Below are 27948 nucleotides of genomic sequence, written 5' to 3'. Positions count from 1 at the left end.
CTGGGGTCGTAGCAGAGTATTATGGGGGCTGCCCCTGCACATGTCACCTCTCACAACAACGTCTTCTCTATACAGGGGGGCTCCGTTAGAGTGTAAGTGGTTCAGCTTCCGTAACTCCCCCAATATTGAGATTGAAGTCCTGAACAGCGACCCCTCCCAACAGAAGGTGGTCAATGGGGAGAAACTATGGCCGCTGTCCCAGAGGACGATGGTGGAGTTCAGGATGACGGAGCCAAGTACCGAGACCAACGATGGCAAGGTGAGCACGACCATGCACATTATATACAGGCAGCTCCACAGATTACACCATGGGGCCCCGTATTATACTCCAGAGCTGCACTCACTATTCTGCTGGTGCAGTCACTGTGTACATACATTACATTACTGATCCTGAGTTACATCCTGTATTATACTCCAGAGCTGCACTCACTATTCTGCTGGTGCAGTCACTGTGTAAATACATTACATTACTGATCCTGAGTTACCTCCTGTATTATATTCCAGAGCTGCACTCACTATTCTGCTGGTACAGTCACTGTGTACATACATTACATTACTGATCCTGAGTTACATCCTGTATTATATTCCAGAGCTGCGCTCACTATTCTGCTGGTGCAGTCACTGTGTACATACATTACTGATCCTGAGTTATACCCCAGAGCTGCACTCACTATTCTGCTGGTGCAGACACTGTGTACATACATTACATTACTGATCCTGAGTTACATCCTGCATTATACCCCAGAGCTGCACTCACTATTCTGCTGGTACAGTCACTGTGTACATACATTACATTACTGATCCTGACTTATACTCCAGAGCTGCACTCACTATTCTGCTGGTGCAGTCACTGTGTACATACATTACATTACTGATCCTGACTTATACTCCAGAGCTGCGCTCACTATTCTGCTGGTGCAGTCACTGTGTACATACATTACTGATCCTGAGTTACATCCTGCATTATACCCCAGAGCTGCACTCACTATTCTGCTGGTACAGTCACTGTGTACATACATTACATTACTGATCCTGAGTTACATCCTGTATTAAACTCCAGAGCTGTACTCACTATTCTGCTGGTGCAGTCACTGTGTACATACATTACATTACTGATCCTGAGTTACCTCCTGTATTATATTCCAGAGCTGCACTCACTATTCTGCTGGTACAGTCACTGTGTACATACATTACATTACTGACCCTGAGTTACCTCCTGTATTATACTCCAGAGCTGCACTCACTATTCTGCTGGTGCAGTCACTGTGTACATACATTACTGATCCTGACTTATACTCCAGAGCTGCGCTCACTATTCTGCTGGTGCAGTCACTGTGTACATACATTACTGATCCTGAGTTATACCCCAGAGCTGCACTCACTATTCTGCTGGTGCAGACACTGTGTACATACATTACATTACTGATCCTGAGTTACATCCTGCATTATACCCCAGAGCTGCACTCACTATTCTGCTGGTACAGTCACTGTGTACATACATTACATTACTGATCCTGAGTTACCTCCTGTATTATACTCCAGAGCTGCACTCACTATTCTGCTGGTGCAGTCACTGTGTACATACATTACATTACTGATCCTGAGTTACATCCTGTATTATACACCAGAGCTGCACTCACTATTCTGCTGGTGCAGTCACTATGTACATACATTACATTACTGATCCTGAGTTACATCCTGTATTATACTCCAGAGCTGCACTCACTATTCTGCTGGTGCACTCACTGTGTACATACATTACATTACTGATCCTGAGTTACCTCCTGTATTATACTCCAGAGCTGCACTCACTATTCTGCTGGTGCAGTCACTGTGTACATACATTACATTACTGATCCTGAGTTACATCCTGTATTATACTCCAGAGCTGCACTCACTATTCTGCTGGTGCAGTCACTGTGTACATACATTACATTACTGATCCTGAGTTACCTCCTGTATTATATTCCAGAGCTGCACTCACTATTCTGCTGGTGCAGTCACTGTGTACATACATTACATTACTGATCCTGACTTATACTCCAGAGCTGCGCTCACTATTCTGCTGGTGCAGTCACTGTGTACATACATTACTGATCCTGAGTTATACCCCAGAGCTGCACTCACTATTCTGCTGGTGCAGACACTGTGTACATACATTACATTACTGATCCTGAGTTACATCCTGTATTATACCCCAGAGCTGCACTCACTATTCTGCTGGTGCAGTCACTGTGTACATACATTACATTACTGATCCTGAGTTACATCCTGTATTATACCCCAGAGCTGCACTCACTATTCTGCTGGTGCAGTCACTGTGTACATACATTACATTACTGATCCTGAGTTACAACCTGTAATAATCTCTTCTGATCTTTGATTTTCCATCTTTTTCCTGCGATTGTTAATTTTGCAGCTTTTCTTTCCAGATCACATTTGCTTTTTATGGGAAGGGGTCGGATGCGCCGGTGGACAAAGCTGGAGTTTACCTGACTGGGATTGGTATGTCTGTTTTTTCCAAACATGCAGGATAAGATGGGTTCCGCCGGAGGCTCCTCTGATGTTGCGCTGGGCCAGTCCGCACAGTCCCTAGGGTCGCTCCGCTGTCTCTAGGGCTGCTCCGCTGATCCGCTCGACGCTGTATCTAGGGCTGGGCCGCTCGGCGCTGTGTCTAGGGCTGCTGTGCTGGGCCGCTCGGCGCTGACTCTAGGGCTGATCCGCTCGGCGCTATGTCTAGGGCTGCTCCGCTCGGCGCTGTCTCTAGGGCTGCTCCGCTGGGCCTCTCGGCGCAGTCTCTAGGGCTGCTCCGCTCGGCACAGTCTCTAGAGCTGCTCCGCTGGGCCGCTCGGCGCAGTCTCTAGGGCTGCTCTGCTGCGCTGCTCTGCGCTGTCTCTAGGGCTGTTCCGCTGGGCCGCTCGGCGCTGTCTCTAGGGTTGCTCCGCTGGGCCGCTCGGCGCAGTCTCTAGGGCTGCCGTGCTGGGCCGCTCTGCGCTGTCTCTAGGGCTGCTCTGTGCTGTCTCTAGGGCTGTTCCGCTGGGCCGCTCGGCGCTGTCTCTAGGGTTGCTCCGCTGGGCCGCTCGGTGCAGTCTCTAGGGCTGCTCTGCTGGGCCGCTTGGCGCAGTCTCTAGGGCTGCTCCGCTCGGCACAGTCTCTAGGGCTGCCGTGCTGGGCCGCTCTGCGCTGTCTCTAGGGCTGCTCCGCTGGGCCGCTCGGCGCTGTCTCTAAGGCTACTCCGCTGGGCCTCTCGGCGCGGTCTCTAGGGCTGCTCTGCTGGGCGCTGTCTATAGGGCTGTTCCGCTGGGCCGCTCAGCGCTGTCTTTAAGGCTGCCCCGCTGGGCCGCTCGGCACTGTCTCTAGGGCTGCTCTGCTGTGCCGCTCGGTGCAGTCTCTAGGGTTGCTCCGCTGGGCCGCTCAGTGCTGTCTCTAGGGCTGTTCCGCTGGGCCGCTCGGCGCTTTCTCTAGGGTTGCTCCGCTGGGCCGCTCGGCGCAGTCTCTAGGGCTGCTCCGCTCGGCACAGTCTCTAGGGCTGCTCCGCTGGGCCGCTCTGTGCTGTCTCTAGGGCTGCTCTGCGCTGTCTCTAGGGCTGTTCCACTGGGCCGCTCGGCGCTGTCTCTAGAGTTGCTACGCAGGGCCGCTCGGCGCAGTCTCTAGGGCTGCTCTGCTGGGCGCTGTCTATAGGGCTGTTCCGCTGGGCCGCTCAGCACTGTCTTTAAGGCTGCTCCGCTGGGCCGCTCGGCACTGTCTCTAGGGCTGCTCCGCTGGGCCGCTGTCTCTAGGGCTGCTTCCCTGGTCCGCTCGGCGCAGTCTCTAGGGCTGCTCTGCTGGGCCGCTCGGCGCTGTCTCTAGGGCTGCTCCGCTGGGCCGTTTGGCGCTGTCTCTAGGGCTGCTCCGCTGGGCTGCTCGGCGCTGTCTCTAGGGCTGCTCCGCTGGGCCGCTTGGCGCAGTCTCTAGGGCTGCTCCGCTGGGCCGCTCGGCGCAGTCTCTAGGGCTGCTCCGCTGGGCGCTGTCTCTAGGGCTGCTCTGCTGGGCCGCTCGGCGCAGTCTCTAGGGCTGGGCCGCTCGGCGCAGTCTCTAGGGCTGCTCCGCTGGGCCGCTCGGCGCAATCTCTAGGGCTGCTCCGCTGAGCGCTGTCTCTAGGGCTGCTCCGCTGGGCGCTGTCTCTAGGGCTGCTCCGCTGGGCGCTGTCTCAAGGGCTACAGTCACAGTACGCCGCGGGCAGGAATGTCCTTGTACCGGTGTCTTCCAGTGAACTATAAATCAGTGTCAGACAGGAATATCCCAGGACAAGGAGGGAATTCTCTGACATCACCGGAATGTGCGCCAGCACCTGACCTCCATACCAGAAACGGGTGATTTAAAGGGCCAGTCACACGGGAATATAAATATAGATCTCTGTAATGTATCTGCTGCGGAGATGAACTCGCTGCACATGTAGAATACGTCATGGCCGCGGTGAGCAGTGACTGGCGGATACCTGAGAATACATCCTCAGCTAGGGGAAGGGAGGATGCGGAATCTCACTCCAATGATGTGTCCTCCTAAGAGATGAGACGAGTGCGTCACATAAGGACAAGGGACCTTTATCTTGCTGTAGGACATTTGGGGGAGTTCAGGTTGCACATACTGTAGATATCACGGACCTCCATTGATGGGAGGATGGATGGACCCCATAAGGTGTATCCCTGACAGGTGCCGGACAGCGAGGAGTCATTGTACAGGGAGGCCCGAAATAAGCTCTAATATGCCGGACTATCAGACAGATTCCAAGACTGTCAATCTTTGGTGCAGACCCTCGGTCACCCTGCTGCTCTCTAACCTCTGTCCCATTCTCTCATTAGAAATGTCCCTGGATGTTGATGCCGACCGGGATGGAAAAGTGGAAAAAAACAACCCACAGAAGGTAAATGGTGCGGAATGACGACAATGGGGGTCAGGTCTGATCCTCTGCTGCAAAAACCTGATATGTTTGGAGATTTGGGATCCGCCCTTTAGGGTATGTTCCCACGGTCAATAAACGCTGCAGGTTGGACGCTGCGTACATCCACAGTGTCCATCCCCACAGCGGCCAGATGTTACAGCATAGTGGATGAGATTTCAAGAAATCCATCTCCACTATGCGTGCACGGATGCCTCCGCTTCCCTGTGGAGACAGACATGCGGCGCGTCTTTCCAGACTGCAGCATGTCTATTTATATTGCGGAGACACTCAGTCTCCGCAAGTTAAACTTCACCCGTACAATGTATTGGGCACAGTGATTCCGTACGGTTCAATGCACACATGCGGAATCACCTGCGTTCAATAGCCGGCAGCGCTTTGGAGGGAGTGGACATGTGCTGCATCCAAAGCGTTGCCGTTTACTGATCGTGGGAACGTACCCTTATATACAGTGAGTACAGAAAGTATTCAGACAACTTTAAATTTTTCACTCTTTGTTTCATTGCAGCCATTTGGTAAATTCAAAAAAGTTCATTTTTTCACATTAATGTGCACTCTGCACCCCAAAAATCAGAAATGTAGAAATTTTTGTAAATTTAATAAAAAAGAAAAACTGAAATATCCCATGGTCATAAGTCTCATATCTAAGTCCCGTGCTGTCCATTTCCTTGTGATCCTCCTTGAGATAGTTCTCCTCCTTTATTGGAGTCCAGCTGTGTGTAATTACACTAATAGGACTTGATTTAGAAAGGCGCACACCTGTCTATATAAGACCTCACAGTGCATGTCAGACCACATGAGGATCATGAGGCCAAAGGAAACGACCAAGGTGCTCAGAGACAGAATTGTGGCAAGGCACAGATCTGGCCAAGGTTACAACAGAATTCCTGCAGGACTCAATGTTCCTAAGAGCACAGTGGCCTCCATTATCCTTACATGGAAGAAGTTTGGGACCTCCAGAAGTCATCCTAGACCTGGCCGTCCAGGCAAACTGAGCAATCGTGGGAGAAGAGCCTTGGTGAGAGAGGTAAAGAAGAACCCACAAGATCACTGTGGCTGAGCTCCAGAGATGCAGAAGGGAGATGGGAGAAAGATCCACAAAGTCATCTATCACTGCAGCCTCCACCAGTCCAGCCTTTATGGCAGAGTGGCCCGACGGAAGCCTCTCCTCAGTGCAAGACATATGAAAGCCACATAGAGTTTGCTAAAGAACACATGAAGGACTCCCAGACTATGAGAAATAAGATTCTCTGGTCTGATGAGATGCTTTGTGGTGATAATTCTAAGCGGTATGTGTGGAGAAAACCAGGCACTGCTCATCACCTGCCCAATACAATCCCCACAGTGAAACATGGTGGAGGCAGCATCATGCTATGGGGGTGTTCTTCAGCTGCAGGGACAGGACGACTGGTTGTCATTGAAGGAAACATGAATGCGGCCAAGTACAGAGATATCCTGGATGAAAACCTCTTCCAGACTGCTCTGGACATCAGACTTGGCCAAAGATTCACCTTCCAACAAGACAATGACCCTAAGCACACAGCTAAAATAACAAAGGAGCGACTTCGGAACAACTCTGTGACCATTCCTGACCGGCCCAGCCAGAGCCCTGACCTAAACCCAATGGAGCATCTCTGGAGAGACCTGAAAATGGCGTCCACCAACGTTCACCATCCAACCTGCCGGAACTAGAGAGGATCTGAGAGGAAGAATGGCCGAGGATCCCCAAATCCAGGGGTGGAAAGCTTGTTGCATCATTTCCAAGAAGACTCCTGGCTGTACTAGCTCAAAAGGTGCTTATCGATACTGAGCAAAGGGGCTGAAGACTTATGAGCATGGGATGTTTCAATTTTTCTTTTTAATAAATTTGCAAAAGATTTCTACATTTCTGTTTTTTTCGGTCATGATGAGGTGCAGAGTGTACATTAATGAGAAAAAAGGGAACCTTTATGAAATTAACAAATGGCTGCAATGAAACAAAGAGTGAAAAATGTAAAGGGGTCTAAATAATTTCCGTACCCACTGTAGAGTGTAGTCTCCTGTCCTACAGTCTCCTCCCCCAGTAATGGCTGATAACAGGGAGTAATAGATTGTAGGCTCCTGTCCTACAGTCTCCTCCCCCAGTAATGGCTGATAACAGGGAGTAATAGATTGTAGTCTCCTGTCCTACAATCTCCTCCCCCAGTAATGGCTGATAACAGGGAGTAATAGATTGTAGGCTCCTGTCCTACAGTCTCCTCCCCCAGTAATGGCTGATAACAGGCAGTAATAGATTGTAGGCTCCTGTCCTACAGTCCCCTCCCCCAGTAATGGCTGATAACAGGGAGTAATAGATTGTAGTCTCCTGTCCTACAATCTCCTCCCCCAGTAATGGCTGATAACAGGGAGTAATAGATTGTAGGCTCCTGTCCTACAGTCTCCTCCCCCAGTAATGGCTGATAACAGGGAGTAATAGATTGTAGGCTCCTGTCCTACAGTCACCTCCCCCAGTAATGGCTGATAACAGGGAGTAATAGATTGTAGGCTCCTGTCCTACAGTCTCCTCCCCCAGTAATGGCTGATAACAGTGAGTAATAGATTGTAGTCTCCGGTCCTACAGTCTCCTCCCCCAGTAATGGCTGATAACAGGGAGTAATAGATTGTAGTCTCCTGTCCTACAATCTCCTCCCCCAGTAATGGCTGATAACAGGGAGTAATAGATTGTAGGCTCCTGTCCTACAGTCTCCTCCCCCAGTAGTGGCTGATAACAGTGAGTAATAGATTGTAGTCTCCGGTCCTACAGTCTCCTCCCCCAGTAATGGCTGATAACAGGGAGTAATAGATTGTAGGCTCCTGTCCTACAGTCTCCTCCCCCAGTAATGGCTGATAACAGGGTGTAATAGATTGTAGGCTCCTGTCCTACAGTCTCCTCCCCCAGTAATGGCTGATAACAGGGAGTAATAGATTGTAGGCTCCTGTCCTACAGTCTCCTCCCCCAGTAATGGCTGATAACAGGGTGTAATAGATTGTAGGCTCCTGTCCTACAGTCTCCTCCCCCAGTAATGGCTGATAACAGGGAGTAATAGATTGTAGGCTCCTGTCCTACAGTCTCCTCCCCCAGTAATGGCTGATAACAGGGAGTAATAGATTGTAGGCTCCTGTCCTACAGTCTCCTCCCCCAGTAATGGCTGATAACAGGGAGTAATAGATTGTGGTCTCCTGTCCTACAGTCTCCTCCCCCAGTAATGGCTGTTAACAGGGAGTAATAGATTGTAGGCTCCTGTCCTACAGTCTCTTCCCCCAGTAATGGCTGATAACAGGGAGTAATAGATTGTGGTCTCCTGTCCTACAGTCTCCTCCCCCAGTAATGGCCGATAACAGGGAGTAATAGACTGTATACACCTGTCCTACAGTCTCCCCCCCCCAGTAATGGCTGATAACAGTGAGTAATAGATTGTAGGCTCCTGTCCTACAGTCTCCTCCCCCAGTAATGGCTGATAACAGTGAGTAATAGATTGTAGGCTCCCGTCCTACAGTCTCCTCCCCCAGTAATGGCCGATAACAGGGAGTAATAGATTGTAGGCTCCTGTCCTACAGTCTCCTCCCCCAGTAATGGCTGATAACAGGGAGTAATAGATTGTAGGCTCCTGTCCTACAGTCTCCTCCCCCAGTAATGGCTGTTAACAGGGAGTAATAGATTGTAGTCTCCGGTCCTACAGTCTCCTCCCCCAGTAATGGCTGATAACAGTGAGTAATAGATTGTAGTCTCCGGTCCTACAATCACCTCCCCCAGTAATGGCTGATAACAGGGAGTAATAGATTGTAGGCTCCTGTCCTACAGTCTCCTCCCCCAGTAATGGCCGATAACAGGGAGTAATAGATTGTAGGCTCCTGTCCTACAGTCTCCTCCCCCAGTAATGGCTGATAACAGGGAGTAATAGATTGTAGGCTCCTGTCCTACAGTCTCCTCCCCCAGTAATGGCTGATAACAGGGAGTAATAGATTGTAGTCTCCGGTCCTACAATCTCCTCCCCCAGTAATGGCTGATAACAGGGAGTAATAGATTGTAGGCTCCTGTCCTACAGTCTCCTCCCCCAGTAATGGCTGATAACAGGGAGTAATAGATTGTAGTCTCCTGTCCTACAGTCTCCTCCCCCAGTAATGGCTGATAACAGGGAGTAATAGATTGTAGTCTCCGGTCCTACAGTCTCCTCCCCCAGTAATGGCTGATAACAGGGAGTAATAGATTGTAGTCTCCGGTCCTACAATCACCTCCCCCAGTAATGGCTGATAACAGGGAGTAATAGATTGTAGTCTCCGGTCCTACAGTCTCCTCCCCCAGTAATGGCTGATAACAGGCAGTAATAGATTGTAGTCTCCTGTCCTACAGTCCCCTCCCCCAGTAATGGCTGATAACAGGGAGTAATAGATTGTAGTCTCCGGTCCTACAGTCTCCTCCCCCAGTAATGGCTGATAACAGGCAGTAATAGATTGTAGTCTCCGGTCCTACAGTCTCCTCCCCCAGTAATGGCTGATAACAGGGAGTAATAGATTGTAGTCTCCTGTCCTACAGTCTCCTCCCCCAGTAATGGCTGATAACAGGGAGTAATAGATTGTAGTCTCCTGTCCTACAGTCTCCTCCCCCAGTAATGGCTGATAACAGGGAGTAATAGATTGTAGGCTCCTGTCCTACAGTCTCCTCCCCCAGTAATGGCTGATAACAGGCAGTAATAGATTGTAGTCTCCGGTCCTACAGTCTCCTCCCCCAGTAATGGCTGATAACAGGGAGTAATAGATTGTAGTCTCCGGTCCTACAGTCTCCTCCCCCAGTAATGGCTGATAACAGGCAGTAATAGATTGTAGTCTCCGGTCCTACAGTCTCCTCCCCCAGTAATGGCTGATAACAGGGAGTAATAGATTGTAGTCTCCTGTCCTACAGTCCCCTCCCCCAGTAATGGCTGATAACAGGGAGTAATAGATTGTAGGCTCCTGTCCTACAGTCTCCTCCCCCAGTAATGGCTGATAACGGAGCGATATCAGGAGTATCATGAGCTGAATAATGTGGTGATGATGATCTGGCTGCCTTTTGTATGCGGGTCGGACCCCATTGTTACCGAGCCCCGCGCCCGCCCTGTATTACATCATGTGCCCTCTTGCAGGCTGCCTGGACCTGGGGTCCGGAGGGTCAGGGCGCCATCCTGCTGGTGAACTGTGACAAGGACAGCATGTTCTCCCGCACGGTGGACGGAGGAGATAACATTGTGCTGTCTAAGATGGGTGAGTGCCAGTCCTGTGCTGTGCGAGCACAGAGGGGGCGCAGCACTGACCCGGCTCCTGTGTCCCCCGCAGATCTCCTGGACATGTCTAAGATGGTGCTCCGAATCCAGGGGCCAGAAAAACTGCCCACAGGATACCACCTGCTGCTGTACATCTCCGCTACTGATGCCCCGAACCTGGGTGTCTTCTACCTGCACGGTAAGACTGCGCTGACCGCGGCACCTACACCGGAAACCTGCACCCAAACCTTACCGCTACCTAGTGACATCATGTATTGTAATGTGTGGATGCAGCTCTGGATGTGATTGGAGCATAAGACACAATGTATCAGCAGAAAAGTGTCTGCAGCTCTGGAGATGACTGGAGGATAAGATACGATGTAGCAGCAGAATAGTGAGTGCAGCTCTGGAGGTGTCTGGAGGATGAGACATGATGTAACAGCAGAATAGTGAATGCAGCTCTGGAGGATGAGACAGGATGCAACAGCAGAATAGTGAGTACAGCTCTGGAGGTGACTAGAGAGTAAAATATGTTGCAGCAGCAGAATAGTCTCCACAGATTTGGATGTGACTAGAGGATAAGAAACGATGTAACAGCAGAATAGTGACTGCAGCTCTGGAGGATAATGCAGTGTGGTGAGTGAAGCATAATGTGGTGCTGTATAGGGGGGGGATAATGCTCTTTTGTGCCCCCGGCACTGGTATACAGCAGCTCTGGGACACCAATTGTCAATGACACATGTCTGCGCCTCTTGAAGTGGCATCTCCAGAAATCCGGAGCTCTTGAAACTGATCCCCCTGAGAGGCTGCGGACATTCATTGCTGCCGCTCTGGACATCCGATCCTACTACAACAAGTGGCTGCTGGCGGGCAGCGCGGGCGGCGGGGCAGGAATGTATATTAGTGCCCTCACACTTGTCACAAAGGCTGAACTAATGAGCTATTAGCACAGTGCCCATTAGAGAGGCGAGACGCTGATCAGGACCCAATGTGACTGCTGCCATCGCGGTGACCACCTCTGCTGGTTATTACTATGTCCAGTGTAGACGGCGCGTCCCAGACCCCGCACACTGTAACGTCAGATTGTCACATCACATCCTGAGCTGTGTGTGTATGTATATAGCAGAGCTGTGTGTGTATGTATATATAGCAGAGCTGTGTGTGTATGTATATATAGCAGAGCTGTGTGTGTATAGCTCAGAGCTGTGTGTGTGTATGTATATATAGCAGAGCTGTGTGTGTGTATATAGCACAGCTTTGTGTGTATAGCAAAGAGCTGTGTGTGTATAGTGCAGAGCTGTGTGTATATAGCAGAGCTGTTTGTATAGCGCAGAGCGCTGTGTGTGTGTATATAGTAGAGCTTTGTGTATACAGCAAAGCCGTGTGTATGCATGTAGCAGAGCTTTGTGTATGTATATACAGCAGAGCTTTGTGTGTATTTATATAGCACAGCTGTGTGTTTGTGTGTATGTATATAGCAGAGCTTTGTGTATGTATATACAGCAGAGCTTTGTGTGTATGTATGTAGCAGAGCTGGGTATGTGTGTATGTATATAGCAGAGCTTTGTGTATGTATATATAGCAGAGCTTTGTGTGTATGTATGTGTATGTATATAGCAGAGCTTTGTATATATATATATATGTATATATATATATAGCAGAGCTTTGTGTATGTATGTAGCAGAGCTATGTGTGTATGTATATAGCAGAGCTGTGTATGTGTGTGTGTGTATATATATATAGCAGAGCTTTGTGTGTATGTATATAGCAGAGCTGTGTATGTGCGTGTGTGTATGTATATAGCAGAGCTTTGTGAATGCATGTATAGCAGAGCTTTGTGTGTATGTTTGTAGCAGAGCTGTGTATGTGTGTGTGTATGTATATAGCAGAGCTTTGTGTGTATGTATATAGCAGAGCTGTGTATGTGTGTATGTATATAGCAGAGCTTTGTTTATGTATATATAGCAGAGCTTTGTGTGTATGTTTGTAGCAGAGCTGTGTATGTGTGTGTGTATGTATATAGCAGAGCTTTGTGTGTATGTTTGTAGCAGAGCTGTGTATGTGTGTGTGTATGTATTTAGCAGAGCGTTGTGTATGTATATATAGCATAGCTTTGTGTGTATGTATGTATGTAGCAGAGCTGTGTATGTGTGTGTATGCATATATAGCATAGCTTTGTGTGTATGTATGTAGCAGAGCTATGTGTATAATCCGTATGCGGCAGAGAAACCCTAACAGATTTATTCCGCTCTCCTCCTCCTTTCTACACTAACATTACGGACATGACCGCTCCACTTTACTTTGCCAGAGAACTTGTGATTAGTAGGAAATATGGGGCGTAACTTATAGTACGAAACATCCAGTAAGTCAGGTCCCAGCAATCCGTCTTTTGTGATTTCCACCTCCTTTTATCCTGGATTTACACTTTCTGGACCTTTCCGGCTTACATTTCATCACTGGACAATAAATTGCCCCAACCTCGTGTCCGGCGCACATCATCTGCGGGGTGGTGTGATCTTAGAGGCGCTGTAGATGTATCACACACACTGGTGCTCAGAATACGTAAACCTGCCCCGCTGTCTGTGTAATGCCCAGTCGGACCCTCGGGGGGGCGCCCTGTACCCTCCCCTGACTCCTGTGCTTTCTTTTCCGGGCAGATAAGGTGTACACACACGTCCTGGGCAGAGAGAAGCTCTTCTACAAGGCGCGGTACACAGGCACCAGGGAGCTGGAGTTCTACGTGGAAGGGCTGCGCTTCCCGGACGCAGGATTTACCGGACTGGTGACCATCAGAGCCAGCCTGCTGGAGAGCCAGGTGGAGGTAACGCCGGGCGGCGGTGCCCGCTGTGCCACTAACCAGTAATCCCCTACAATAACACTCTGTGGGCGATACGGCCGCCATTTCAGCACTGGACCCGGTTCTGCAGTGGTTCTATACCCTGGGGGTCTGCACCATGGTCCTGTATACTGGCAGTGTCCTCTGAGAGGGGCACAATGGTAGTGCCGGCTATGGCGGGGGTGTCTCCCATCTGTTACCCCTCCATATTTAGAAGCTGATGGTGGCCGCTGGGGTCCTGTGTCTCGGTCAGATTCTGTTTCGGGATCCTTGGCTTAAGTTTCCCTTCTGTTTCTAATGGTGCTAACAACATCCTCAGCGGCAGTGCCAGGATCTCCGCTTCTTACAGAGAGAGGGTGGGGGGCTTTCCAAAGGGGATCCAAAAGTATCGCCCACCTCTCTGCAGACCCTGAGTGACACCTCTGCAGTTCCATCTGCCTTTGTTATTCTGTTCATGAACCAGGAGGTCCAGGATGAACAGATCTTGCATCACAGGGGCTTGGCCATGGTGCGGACCCCTATCCTCTGTTCTGATTTGCTTGCAGGGAATCCCCAAGACGCCCATATTCACAGACGCGGTGACTTTCCGAATCGCACCGCTGATCCTGACGCCCAACACGCTGCAGCCCGTGGAGGTTTATGTCTGCAGGTAACGAGCGGCGTTTTCATAGATGGTTCCGGCTCCAGGATTAAGACTCCCAACATTGTGTCCACTTTCTCCTCACAGCGTCAAGGACAACTACCTCTTCCTAAAGGAGATTAAGAACCTGGTGAGTGAAGCCAATTACAAGATCCAGATCTGCTTCGAGGACGTGAACCGAGGGGATCGCTGGATGCAGGTCTGTGTGTTGTGGCCCCCGGGGCACGGGGTCAGTGTGGCAGTAATATGTAATACGATGTGTGTCCTCACAGGACGAGATGGAGTTCGGATACATTCATGCTCCACATAAAAGCTTCCCAGTCGTCCTGGATTCTCCCCGAGATGGAGAACTGAAGGATTTTCCTATTCGGGAATTGCTGGTAAGTTACATGACCTCAATAGAGATCAGCGGTGACCTCACTGAGAATGCCTCCTATCCATCACCAGAGATCAGCGGCGACATCACTGAGAATGTCTCCTATCCATCACCAGAGATCAGAGGTGACATCACTGAGAATGCCTCCTATCCATCACCAGAGATCAGCGGTGACATCACTGAGAATGCCTCCTATCCATCACCAGAGATCAGCGGTGACATCACTGAGAATGCCTCCTATCCATCACCAGAGATCAGAGGTGACATCACTGAGAATGCCTCCTATCCATCACCAGAGATCAGAGGTGACATCACTGAGAATGCCTCCTATCCATCACCAGAGATCAGCAGTGACATCACTGAGAATGTCTCCTATCCATCACCAGAGATCAGCGGTGACATCACTGAGAATGCCTCCTATCCATCACCAGAGATCAGCGGTGACATCACTGAGAATGCCTCCTATCCATCACTAGAGATCAGCGGTGACATCACTGAGAATGTCTCCTATCCATCACCAGAGATCAGCGGTGACATCACTGAGAATGTCTCCTATCCATCACCAGAGATCAGCGGTGACATCACTGAGAATGCCTCCTATCCATCACCAGAGATCAGCGGTGACATCACTGAGAATGTCTCCTATCCATCACCAGAGATCAGCGGTGACATCACTGAGAATGCCTCCTATCCATCACCAGAGATCAGCAGTGACATCACTGAGAATGCCTCCTATCCATCACCAGAGATCAGAGGTGACATCACTGAGAATGCCTCCTATTCATCACCAGAGATCAGCGGTGACATCACTGAGAATGCCTCCTATCCATCACTAGAGATCAGCGGTGACCTCACTGAGAATGCCTCCTATCCATCACCAGAGATCAGCGGCGACATCACTGAGAATGTCTCCTATCCATCACCAGAGATCAGAGGTGACATCACTGAGAATGCCTCCTATCCATCACCAGAGATCAGCGGTGACATCACTGAGAATGCCTCCTATCCATCACCAGAGATCAGAGGTGACATCACTGAGAATGCCTCCTATTCATCACTAGAGATCAGAGGTGACATCACTGAGAATGTCTCCTATCCATCACCAGAGATCAGCGGCGACATCACTGAGAATGCCTCCTATCCATCACCAGAGATCAGCGGCGACATCACTGAGAATGCCTCCTATCCATCACCAGAGATCAGTGGTGACCTCACTGAGAATGCCTCCTATCCATCACCAGAGATCAGCGGTGACATCACTGAGAATGCCTCCTATCCATCACTAGAGATCAGCGGTGACATCACTGAGAATGTCTCCTATCCATCACCAGAGATCAGCGGTGACATCACTGAGAATGTCTCCTATCCATCACCAGAGATCAGCGGTGACATCACTGAGAATGCCTCCTATCCATCACCAGAGATCAGCGGTGACATCACTGAGAATGTCTCCTATCCATCACCAGAGATCAGCGGTGACATCACTGAGAATGCCTCCTATCCATCACCAGAGATCAGCAGTGACATCACTGAGAATGCCTCCTATCCATCACCAGAGATCAGAGGTGACATCACTGAGAATGCCTCCTATTCATCACCAGAGATCAGCGGTGACATCACTGAGAATGCCTCCTATCCATCACTAGAGATCAGCGGTGACCTCACTGAGAATGCCTCCTATCCATCACCAGAGATCAGCGGCGACATCACTGAGAATGTCTCCTATCCATCACCAGAGATCAGAGGTGACATCACTGAGAATGCCTCCTATCCATCACCAGAGATCAGCGGTGACATCACTGAGAATGCCTCCTATCCATCACCAGAGATCAGAGGTGACATCACTGAGAATGCCTCCTATTCATCACTAGAGATCAGAGGTGACATCACTGAGAATGTCTCCTATCCATCACCAGAGATCAGCGGCGACATCACTGAGAATGCCTCCTATCCATCACCAGAGATCAGCGGCGACATCACTGAGAATGCCTCCTATCCATCACCAGAGATCAGTGGTGACCTCACTGAGAATGCCTCCTATCCATCACCAGAGATCAGCGGCGACATCACTGAGAATGCCTCCTATCCATCACCAGAGATCAGTGGTGACATCACTGAGAATGCCTCCTATCCATCACTAGAGATCAGCGGTGACCTCACTGAGAATGTCTCCTATCCATCACCAGAGATCAGAGGTGACATCACTGAGAATGTCTCCTATCCATCACCAGAGATCAGCGGTGACATCACTGAGAATGTCTCCTATCCATCACCAGAGATCAGCGGTGACATCACTGAGAATGCCTCCTATCCATCACCAGAGATCAGAGGTGACATCACTGAGAATGCCTCCTATCCATCACCAGAGATCAGCGGTGACATCACTGAGAATGCCTCCTATCCATCACCAGAGATCAGCGGTGACCTCACTGAGAATGCCTTCTATCTATCACCAGAGATCAGCGGTGACATCACTGAGAATGCCTCCTATCCATCACCAGAGATCAGCGGTGACCTCACTGAGAGTGCCTCCTATCCATCACCTGAGATCAGCGGTGACCTCACTGAGAATGCCTCCTATCCATCACCAGAGATCAGCGGTGACATCACTGAGAATGCCTCCTATCCATCACCAGAGATCAGCGGTGACATCACTGAGAATGCCTCCTATCCATCACTAGAGATCAGCGGTGACCTCACTGAGAATGCCTCCTATCCATCACCAGAGATCAGCGGTGACATCACTGAGAATGTCTCCTATCCATCACCAGAGATCAGCGGTGACCTCACTGAGAATGCCTCCTATCCATCACCAGAGATCAGCGGTGACATCACTGAGAATGCCTCCTATCCATCACCAGAGATCAGCGGTGACATCACTGAGAATGCCTCCTATTCATCACCAGAGATCAGCGGTGACATCACTGAGAATGCCTCCTATCCATCACTAGAGATCAGCGGTGACCTCACTGAGAATGCCTCCTATCCATCACCAGAGATCAGCGGCGACATCACTGAGAATGTCTCCTATCCATCACCAGAGATCAGAGGTGACATCACTGAGAATGCCTCCTATCCATCACCAGAGATCAGCGGTGACATCACTGAGAATGCCTCCTATCCATCACCAGAGATCAGAGGTGACATCACTGAGAATGCCTCCTATTCATCACTAGAGATCAGAGGTGACATCACTGAGAATGTCTCCTATCCATCACCAGAGATCAGCGGCGACATCACTGAGAATGCCTCCTATCCATCACCAGAGATCAGCGGCGACATCACTGAGAATGCCTCCTATCCATCACCAGAGATCAGTGGTGACCTCACTGAGAATGCCTCCTATCCATCACCAGAGATCAGCGGCGACATCACTGAGAATGCCTCCTATCCATCACCAGAGATCAGTGGTGACATCACTGAGAATGCCTCCTATCCATCACCAGAGATCAGCGGTGACATCACTGAGAATGCCTCCTATCCATCACCAGAGATCAGTGGTGACATCACCGAGAATGTCTCCTATCCATCACCAGAGATCAGAGGTGACATCACCGAGAATGTCTCCTATCCATCACCAGAGATCAGAGGTGACATCACTGAGAATGTCTCCTATCCATCACCAGAGATCAGTGGTGACATCACTGAGAATGCCTCCTATCCATCACCAGAGATCAGCAGTGACATCACTGAGAATGCCTCCTATCCATCACCAGAGATCAGCGGTGACCTCACTGAGAATGCCTTCTATCTATCACCAGAGATCAGCGGTGACATCACTGAGAATGCCTCCTATCCATCACCAGAGATCAGCGGTGACCTCACTGAGAGTGCCTCCTATCCATCACCTGAGATCAGCGGTGACCTCACTGAGAATGCCTCCTATCCATCACCAGAGATCAGCGGTGACATCACTGAGAATGCCTCCTATCCATCACCAGAGATCAGTGGTGACATCACTGAGAATGCCTCCTATCCATCACTAGAGATCAGCGGTGACCTCACTGAGAATGCCTCCTATCCATCACCAGAGATCAGCGGTGACATCACTGAGAATGTCTCCTATCCATCACCAGAGATCAGCGGTGACCTCACTGAGAATGCCGCCTATCCATCACCAGAGATCAGCGGTGACATCACTGAGAATGCCTCCTATCCATCACTAGAGATCAGCGGTGACATCACTGAGAATGCCTCCTATCCATCACCAGAGATCAGCGGTGACCTCACTGAGAATGCCTCCTATCCATCACCAGAGATCAGCGGTGACATAACTGAGAATGTCTCCTATCCATCATCAGAGGTGACATCACTGAGAATGCCTCCTATCCATCACCAGAGATCAGCGGTGACATAACTGAGAATGTCTCCTATCCATCACCAGAGGTGACATCACTGAGAATGCCTCCTATCCATCACCAGAGGTGACATCACTGAGAATGCCTCCTATCCATCACCAGAGGTGACATCACTGAGAATGTCTCCTATCCATCACCAGAGATCAGCGGTGACCTCACTGAGAATGTCTCCTATCCATCACCAGAGGTGACATCACTGAGAATGCCTCCTATCCATCACCAGAGGTGGCATCACTGAGAATGCCTCCTATCCATCACCAGAGATCAGTGGTGACATCACTGAGAATGCCTCCTATCCATCACCAGAGATCAGCGGTGACGTCACTGAGAATGCCTCCTATCCATCACCAGAGATCAGCGGTGACATCACTGAGAATGTCTCCTATCCATCACCAGAGATCAGAGGTGACATCACTGAGAATGCCTCCTATCCATCACCAGAGATCAGAGGTGACATCACTGAGAATGTCTCCTATCCATCACCAGAGATCAGCGGTGACATCACTGAGAATGCCTCCTATCCATCCCCAGAGATCAGCGGCGACATCACTGAGAATGCCTCCTATCCATCACTAGAGATCAGCGGTGACCTCACTGAGAATGCCTCCTATCCATCACTAGAGATCAGCGGTGACCTCACTGAGAATGCCTTCTATCCATCACCAGAGATCAGCGGTGACCTCACTGAGAATGCCTTCTATCCATCACCAGAGATCAGCGGTGACATCACTGAGAATGCCTCCTATCCATCACCAGAGATCAGCGGTGACCTCACTGAGAATGCCTCCTATCCATCACCAGAGATCAGCGGTGACCTCACTGAGAATGCCTTCTATCCATCACCAGAGATCAGCGATGACCTCACTGAGAATGCCTTCTATCCATCACCAGAGATCAGCGGTGACCTCACTGAGAATGCCTTCTATCCATCACCAGAGATCAACGGTGACATCACTGAGAATGCCTCCTATCCATCACTAGAGATCAGCGGTGACATCACTGAGAATGCCTCCTATCCATCACCAGAGATCAGCGGTGACCTCACTGAGAATGCCTTCTATCCATCACCAGAGATCAGCGGTGACATCACTGAGAATGCCTCCTATCCATCACCAGAGATCAGCGGTGACATCACTGAGAATGCCTCCTATCCATCACCAGAGATCAGCGGTGACCTCACTGAGAATGCCTCCTATCCATCACCAGAGATCAGCGGTGACATCACTGAGAATGCCTCCTATCCATCACCAGAGATCAGCGGTGACATCACTGAGAATGCCTCCTATCCATCAGTAGAGATCAGCGGTGACCTCACTGAGAATGCCTCCTATCCATCACCAGAGATCAGCGGTGACATCACTGAGAATGTTTCCTATCCATCACTAGAGATCAGCGGTGACCTCACTGAGAATGCCGCCTATCCATCACCAGAGATCAGCGGTGACATCACTGAGAATGCCTCCTATCCATCACCAGAGATCAGCAGTGACCTCACTGAGAATGCCTCCTATCCATCACCAGAGATCAGCGGTGACATAACTGAGAATGTCTCCTATCCATCACCAGAGGTGACATCACTGAGAATGCCTCCTATCCATCACCAGAGGTGACATCACTGAGAATGTCTCCTATCCATCACCAGAGATCAGCGGTGACCTCACTGAGAATGGAACTAGAGAGAGTACAAAGGAGGGCAATAAAATTAATAAAGGGGATGGGAGATCTACAATACCCAGATAGATTAGCGAAATTAGGATTATTTAGTCTAGAAAAAAGACGACTGAGGGGCGATCTAATAACCATGTATAAGTATATAAGGGGACAATACAAATATCTCGCTGAGGATCTGTTTATACCAAGGAAGGTGATGGGCACAAGGGGGCATTCTTTGCGTCTGGAGGAGAGAAGGTTTTTCCACCAACATAGAAGAGGATTCTTTACTGTTAGGGCAGTGAGAATCTGGAATTGCTTGCCTGAGGAGGTGGTGATGGCGAACTCAGTCGAGGGGTTCAAGAGAGGCCTGGATGTCTTCCTGGAGCAGAACAATATTGTATCATACAATTCGGTTCTGTAGAAGGACGTAGATCTGGGGATTTATGATGGAATATAGGCTGAACTGGATGGACAAATGTCTTTTTTCGGCCTTACTAACTATGTTACTATGTTACTATGTTAGAATGTCTCCTATCCATCACCAGAGGTGACATCACTGAGAATGCCTCCTATCCATCACCAGAGGTCGCATCACTGAGAATGCCTCCTATCCATCACCAGAGATCAGCGGTGACCTCACTGAGAATGCCTCCTATCCATCACCAGAGATCAGCGGTGACCTCACTGAGAATGCCGCCTATCCAGTTATGGCTAGCTTCCATTAGGGTCCTATTGATGATCCGTGACTGGTCACCATACTGCGTGGTTATTGCCGCTTATCTTTGCCTCTCGCATTGGGTTTTATAGACGCGGTATATTAGGCCATGTGTGTCTCTACTGTGTCGGGTGTCACCCCGGCATTCCGTGCAGGATCTGGTAGCCGGGAGTTTTCTGGGCTCGCTTCCCGGGTATTTTGCAGGTTGTCTTACAGTTTAATAGAAGCTGATGGTCCATTAATCTCAATCTGTAATGGAAAGTTGTCTCGGGTGTCAATCCCAGGTTCAGGGCCAGGGGACAACTTTTCATCCCCCACAGCAGAACTTTGGGCTTAGCAGCTGCCATACTGAGCGTGATGGATCATGATTGAATTATCCCCGGGCTGCTCTCGTCTTACCCTAGGAGCTGCTCTGGATCTGTGTACAGTGCCCGGGTTTCCCCGTCACTCTCAAGATCTGGTGCTGGACTTTATGGGTCGTGAATTTTGCTGGTTGTCATTGGAAGCGAAAATAATTTAGTTGTCATGTGAGTGTCAGTGGAGCACCCGCAATGCACTGCTCTAAAAGCAGCTTTGGATGTGACTGGAGCATAAGACTTGATATTGGTGTGTTGCTGATCGTCTCTGTGTATTTTCAGGGACCAGATTTTGGCTATGTTACAAGAGTTGCAGCTTCCAAGGAGGTCACAAGCCTGGACTCCTTTGGAAACCTTGAAGTGAGTCCTCCGGTGACGGTCGCAGGGAAGAAGTACCCACTGGGCCGGATTCTGATCGGGAGCAGCTTCCCCAAGTAAGAACATAAAGCGGTTTGACATGGTGCAGCGGCGGGCTATCTGTATCCAAGGTCCTCCAATCGGTAATATGACCGCTTGCTGTTCTGCAGCTTCCTGGTGCTGGTGCAGTGGTGGGCACTCTGTATATGTGTAATATGACCGCTTGCTGTCCTGCAGGTTCCTTGTGGGGGCGCTGGTTAGTGCAGTGGTGGGCACTCTGTATCTGTGTAATATGACCACTTGCTGTTCTGCAGGTTCCTCGTGGGGGCGCTGGTTGGTGCAGTGGTGGGCACTCTGTATTATGTGTAATATGACCACTTGCTATCCTGCAGGTTCCTCGTGGGGGCGCTGGTAGGTGCAGTGGTGGGCACTCTGTATCTGTGTAATATGACCACTTGCTATCCTGCAGGTTCCTCGTGGGGGCGCTGGTTGGTGCAGTGGTGGGCACTCTGTATTATGTGTAATATGACCCCTTGCTGTTCTGCAGGTTCCTCGTGGGGGCGCTGGTTGGTGCAGTGGTGGGCACTCTGTATATGTGTAATATGACCACTTGCTATCCTGCAGGTTCCTCGTGGGGGCGCTGGTAGGTGCAGTGGTGGGCACTCTGTATCTGTGTAATATGACCACTTGCTATCCTGCAGGTTCCTCGTGGGGGCGCTGATAGGTGCAGTGGTGGGCACTCTATATTATGTGTAATATGACCACTTGCTATCCTGCAGGTTCCTCGTGGGGGCGCTGGTAGGTGCAGTGGTGGGCAGTCTGTATCTGTGTAATATGACCCCTTGCTGTCCTGCAGGTTCCTCGTGGGGGCGCTGGTAGGTGCAGTAGTGGGCACTCTGTATCTGTGTAATATGACCACTTGCTGTCCTGCAGGTTCCTCGTGGGGGCACTGGTAGGTGCAGTGGTGGGCACTCTGTATTATGTGTAATATGACCACTTCCTATCCTGCAGGTTCCTCGTGGAGGCGCTGGTTGGTGCAGTAGTGGGCACTCTGCATCCGTGTAATATGACCACTTGCTGTCCTGCAGGTTCCTCGTGGGGGCGCTGGTTGGTGCAGTGGTGGGCACTCTGTATTATGTGTAATATGACCACTTGCTATCCTGCAGGTTCCTCGTGGGGGCGTTGGTTGGTGCAGTAGTGGGCACTCTGTATCTGTGTAATGTGACCACTTGCTGTCCTGCAGGTTCCTCGTGGGGGCGCTGGTAGGTGCAGTGGTGGGCAGTCTGTATCTGTGTAATATGACCCCTTGCTGTCCTGCAGGTTCCTCGTGGGGGCGCTGGTAGGTGCAGTGGTGGGCACTCTGTATCTATGTAGTATGACCACTTGCTATCCTGCAGGTTCCTCGTGGGGGCGCTGGTTGGTGCAGTAGTGGGCACTCTGTATCTGTGTAATGTGACCACTTGCTATCCTGCAGGTTCCTCGTGGGGGCATTGGTTGGTGCAGTGGTGGGCACTCTGTATCTGTGTAATATGACCACTTGCGGTCCTGCAGGTTCCTCGTGGGGGCACTGGTTGGTGCAGTAGTGGGCACTCTGTATCTGTGTAATATGACCACTTGCTGTCCTGCAGGTTCCTCGTGGGGGCACTGGTAGGTGCAGTGGTGGGCACTCTATCTGTGTAATATGACCACTTGCTGTCCTGCAGGTTCCTCGTGGGGGCGCTGGTTGGTGCAGTGGTGGGCACTCTGTATCTGTGTAATATGACCACTTGCTATCCTGCAGGTTCCTCGTGGGGGCATTGGTTGGTGCAGTAGTGGGCACTCTATCTGTGTAATATGACCCCTTGCTGTCCTGCAGGTTCCTCGTGGGGGCACTGGTTGGTGCAGTGGTGGGCACTCTGTATCTGTGTAATATTACCACTTGCTGTCCTGCAGGTTCCTCGTGGGGGCGCTGGTAGGTGCAGTGGTGGGCAGTCTGTATCTGTGTAATATGACCCCTTGCTGTCCTGCAGGTTCCTCGTGGGGGCGCTGGTAGGTGCAGTGGTGGGCACTCTGTATCTATGTAGTATGACCACTTGCTATCCTGCAGGTTCCTCGTGGGGGCGCTGGTTGGTGCAGTAGTGGGCACTCTGTATCTGTGTAATGTGACCACTTGCTATCCTGCAGGTTCCTCGTGGGGGCATTGGTTGGTGCAGTGGTGGGCACTCTGTATCTGTGTAATATGACCACTTGCGGTCCTGCAGGTTCCTCGTGGGGGCACTGGTTGGTGCAGTAGTGGGCACTCTGTATCTGTGTAATATGACCACTTGCTGTCCTGCAGGTTCCTCGTGGGGGCACTGGTAGGTGCAGTGGTGGGCACTCTATCTGTGTAATATGACCACTTGCTGTCCTGCAGGTTCCTCGTGGGGGCGCTGGTTGGTGCAGTGGTGGGCACTCTGTATCTGTGTAATATGACCACTTGCTATCCTGCAGGTTCCTCGTGGGGGCATTGGTTGGTGCAGTAGTGGGCACTCTATCTGTGTAATATGACCCCTTGCTGTCCTGCAGGTTCCTCGTGGGGGCACTGGTTGGTGCAGTGGTGGGCACTCTGTATCTGTGTAATATTACCACTTGCTGTCCTGCAGGTTCCTCGTGGGGGCGCTGGTTGGTGCAGTGGTGGGCACTCTGTATCTGTGTAATATTACCACTTGCTGTCCTGCAGGTTCCTCGTGGGGGCGCTGGTTGGTGCAGTAGTGGGCACTCTGTATCTGTGTAATATGACCACTTGCTGTCCTGCAGGTTCCTCGTGGGGGCACTGGTAGGTGCAGTGGTGGGCACTCTGTATCTGTATAATATGACCACTTGCTGTCCTGCAGGTTCCTCGTGGGGGCGCTGGTTGGTGCAGTGGTGGGCACTCTATCTGTGTAATATGACCCCTTGCTGTCCTGCAGGTTCCTCGTGGGGGCGCTGGTTGGTGCAGTAGTGGGCACTCTGTATCTGTGTAATATGACCGCTTGCTATCCTGCAGGTTCCTCGTGGGGGCGCTGGTTGGTGCAGTAGTGGGCACTCTGTATCTGTGTAATATGACCCCTTGCTGTCCTGCAGGTTCCTCGTGGGGGCGCTGGTTGTTGCAGTGGTGGGCACTCTGTATCTGTGTAATATGACCCCTTGCTGTTCTGCAGCTGGCTGGTGCAGTAGTGGGCACTCTGTATCTGTGTAATATGACCACTTGCTATCCTGCAGGTTCCTCGTCCTCGTGGGGGCGCTGGTTGGTGCAGTAGTGGGCACTCTGTATCTGTGTAATATGACCCCTTGCGGTCCTGCAGCTTCCCATTGTTGGGCACTCTGTATCTGTGTAATATGACCACTTGCTATCCTGCAGGTTCCTCGTTCTCGTGGGGGCGCTGGTAGGTGCAGTGGTGGACACTTTGTATCTGTGTAATATGACCCCTTGCTGTCCTGCAGGTTCCTGTGGGGGCGCTGGTAGGTGCAGTGGTGGACACTTTGTATCTGTGTAATATGACCCCTTGCTGTCCTGCAGGTTCCTGTGGGGGCGCTGGTAGGTGCAGTGGTGGACACTTTGTATCTGTGTAATATGACCCCTTGCTGTTCTGCAGCTGGCTGGTGCAGTAGTGGGCACTCTGTATCTGTGTAATATGACCACTTGCTGTCCTGCAGGTTCCTCGTGGGGGCGCTGGTTGGTGCAGTGGTGGGCACTCTGTATCTGTGTAATATTACCACTTGCTGTCCTGCAGGTTCCTCGTGGGGGCGCTGGTTGGTGCAGTGGTGGGCACTCTGTATCTGTGTAATATGACCACTTGCTGTCCTGCAGGTTCCTCGTGGGGGCGCTGGTTGGTGCAGTAGTGGGCACTCTGTATCTGTGTAATATGACCACTTGCTGTCCTGCAGGTTCCTCGTGGGGGCGCTGGTTGGTGCAGTGGTGGGCACTCTGTATCTGTGTAATATGACCACTTGCTGTCCTGCAGGTTCCTCGTGGGGGCACTGGTAGGTGCAGTGGTGGGCACTCTGTATCTGTTTAATATTACCACTTGCTGTCCTGCAGGTTCCTCGTGGGGGCGCTGGTTGGTGCAGTAGTGGGCACTCTGTATCTGTGTAATATGACCACTTGCTGTCCTGCAGGTTCCTCGTGGGGGCACTGGTAGGTGCAGTGGTGGGCACTCTGTATCTGTGTAATATTACCACTTGCTGTCCTGCAGGTTCCTCGTGGGGGCGCTGGTTGGTGCAGTGGTGGGCACTCTGTATCTGTGTAATATTACCACTTGCTGTCCTGCAGGTTCCTCGTGGGGGCGCTGGTTGGTGCAGTAGTGGGCACTCTGTATCTGTGTAATATGACCACTTGCTGTCCTGCAGGTTCCTCGTGGGGGCACTGGTAGGTGCAGTGGTGGGCACTCTGTATCTGTGTAATGTGACCACTTCCTATCCTGCAGGTTCCTCGTGGGGGCGCTGGTTGGTGCAGTAGTGGGCACTCTGTATCTGTGTAATATTACCACTTGCTGTCCTGCAGGTTCCTCGTGGGGGCGCTGGTTGGTGCAGTAGTGGGCACTCTGTATCTGTGTAATATGACCGATTGCTATCCTGCAGGTTCCTCGTGGGGGCGCTGGTTGGTGCAGTAGTGGGCACTCTGTATCTCTGTAATATGACCCCTTGCTGTCCTGCAGGTTCCTCGTGGGGGCGCTGGTTGTTGCAGTGGTGGGCACTCTGTATCTGTGTAATATGACCCCTTGCTGTTCTGCAGCTGGCTGGTGCAGTAGTGGGCACTCTGTATCTGTGTAATATGACCACTTGCTATCCTGCAGGTTCCTCGTCCTCGTGGGGGCGCTGGTTGGTGCAGTAGTGGGCACTCTGTATCTGTGTAATATGACCCCTTGCGGTCCTGCAGCTTCCCATTGTTGGGCACTCTGTATCTGTGTAATATGACCACTTGCTATCCTGCAGGTTCCTCGTTCTCGTGGGGGCGCTGGTTGGTGCAGTGGTGGACACTTTGTATCTGTGTAATATGACCCCTTCCTGTCCTGCAGGTTCCTCGTGGGGGCACTGGTAGGTGCAGTGGTGGGCACTCTGTATCTGTGTAATATGACCACTTGCTGTCCTGCAGGTTACTCGTGGGGGCACTGGTAGGTGCAGTGGTGGGCACTCTGTATCTGTGTAATATGACCACTTGCTGTCCTGCAGGTTCCTCGTGGGGGCGCTGGTTGGTGCAGTGGTGGGCACTCTATCTGTGTAATATGACCCCTTGCTGTCCTGCAGGTTCCTCGTGGGGGCGCTGGTTGGTGCAGTAGTGGGCACTCTGTATCTGTGTAATATGACCGCTTGCTATCCTGCAGGTTCCTCGTGGGGGCGCTGGTTGGTGCAGTAGTGGGCACTCTGTATCTGTGTAATATGACCGCTTGCTATCCTGCAGGTTCCTCGTGGGGGCGCTGGTTGGTGCAGTAGTGGGCACTCTGTATCTGTGTAATATGACCCCTTGCGGTCCTGCAGCTTCCCATTGTTGGGCACTCTGTATCTGTGTAATATGACCACTTGCTATCCTGCAGGTTCCTCGTCCTCGTGGGGGCGCTGGTAGGTGCAGTGGTGGACACTTTGTATCTGTGTAATATGACCCCTTGCTGTCCTGCAGGTTCCTCGTGGGGGCGCTGGTTGGTGCAGTGGTGGACACTCTATATAACCACTTGCGGTCCTGCGGCTTCCCAGTGTTGGGCACTCTGTATCTGTGTAATATGACCCCTTGCTGTTCTGCAGCTTGCTGGTGCAGTAGTGGGCACTCTGTATCTGTGTAATATGACCACTTGCGGTCCTGCAGCTTTCCAGTGTTGGGCACTCTGTATCTGTGTAATGTGACTTCTTGCTGTCGTACAGCGGCCGGTGCGGTCTCGTGTCCTCTCACACCCTCTCCTATAATTACCCTCAGCTGTCACACGAGTGGCAATAAACACCTTTCTGCTGCTTTGCTGAGCGGGCAGAGCTATTTGTGCGGGCACCTCGCTGCGCTCACCTCTGTAACCCTGCCAGCGGTGCCGGGGCACGCACAGCGCTCATGCGAGTCCTCAGCTCTGGATTCCATGACGCCAGCAGGAGCCTGGGTCAGGGAGGTCTCCTGCCTGTGGGTTCAGGGGCCCTCGTCGGTCAGCACAAGCCTTCTCCATGTAGATGGTAAGCTCTGCTATCCTCCTGCCTTATTCCCGCTGATGAGCGGATCCGTACGTGCCGCAGGTTCACCGCCCGGCGTCTCCTCTCTTTACAGCTCGTCCGGTAGACGAATGACCAAAGTCGTGCGGGATTTTCTGGACGCCCAGAGGGTGCAGTCGCCCATCGAGCTGTTCAGTGATTGGCTATTTGTGGGTCACGTGGATGAATTCATGACTTTTGTGCCCGCACCGGATCAGAAGGTATCATCTGCAGTTTACATTGCTGTATTTGGGGGTACAGTTCATCACTGGTCACTAATCACCCCACAATGGCAATAACA

General features: G+C 51.2%; 1 protein-coding gene across 1 annotated transcript in view; it reads left to right on the top strand.

The window, feature by feature from the left end:
- PADI2 (peptidyl arginine deiminase 2) overlaps nt 1–27948 on the top strand; it is a 55175-nt gene that overhangs the window by 24901 nt on the left and 2326 nt on the right. The window contains exons 2-12 of the mRNA XM_069741091.1: nt 76–259; nt 2433–2505; nt 4842–4903; nt 10078–10195; nt 10268–10393; nt 12852–13015; nt 13576–13679; nt 13758–13869; nt 13943–14050; nt 21411–21562; nt 27724–27868. Of these exons, the coding sequence (XP_069597192.1) occupies nt 76–259; nt 2433–2505; nt 4842–4903; nt 10078–10195; nt 10268–10393; nt 12852–13015; nt 13576–13679; nt 13758–13869; nt 13943–14050; nt 21411–21562; nt 27724–27868 (1348 nt within the window). The remainder of the gene's footprint in view (nt 1–75; nt 260–2432; nt 2506–4841; nt 4904–10077; nt 10196–10267; nt 10394–12851; nt 13016–13575; nt 13680–13757; nt 13870–13942; nt 14051–21410; nt 21563–27723; nt 27869–27948) is intronic.

This window comes from Ranitomeya imitator, chromosome 10 (genome assembly GCF_032444005.1).
Source record: "Ranitomeya imitator isolate aRanImi1 chromosome 10, aRanImi1.pri, whole genome shotgun sequence".
NCBI classification, from domain to species: domain Eukaryota; kingdom Metazoa; phylum Chordata; class Amphibia; order Anura; family Dendrobatidae; genus Ranitomeya; species Ranitomeya imitator.
The sequence above is the reverse complement of the archived record's forward strand: the minus strand, read 5'-3'. Positions and strand labels throughout refer to the sequence as shown.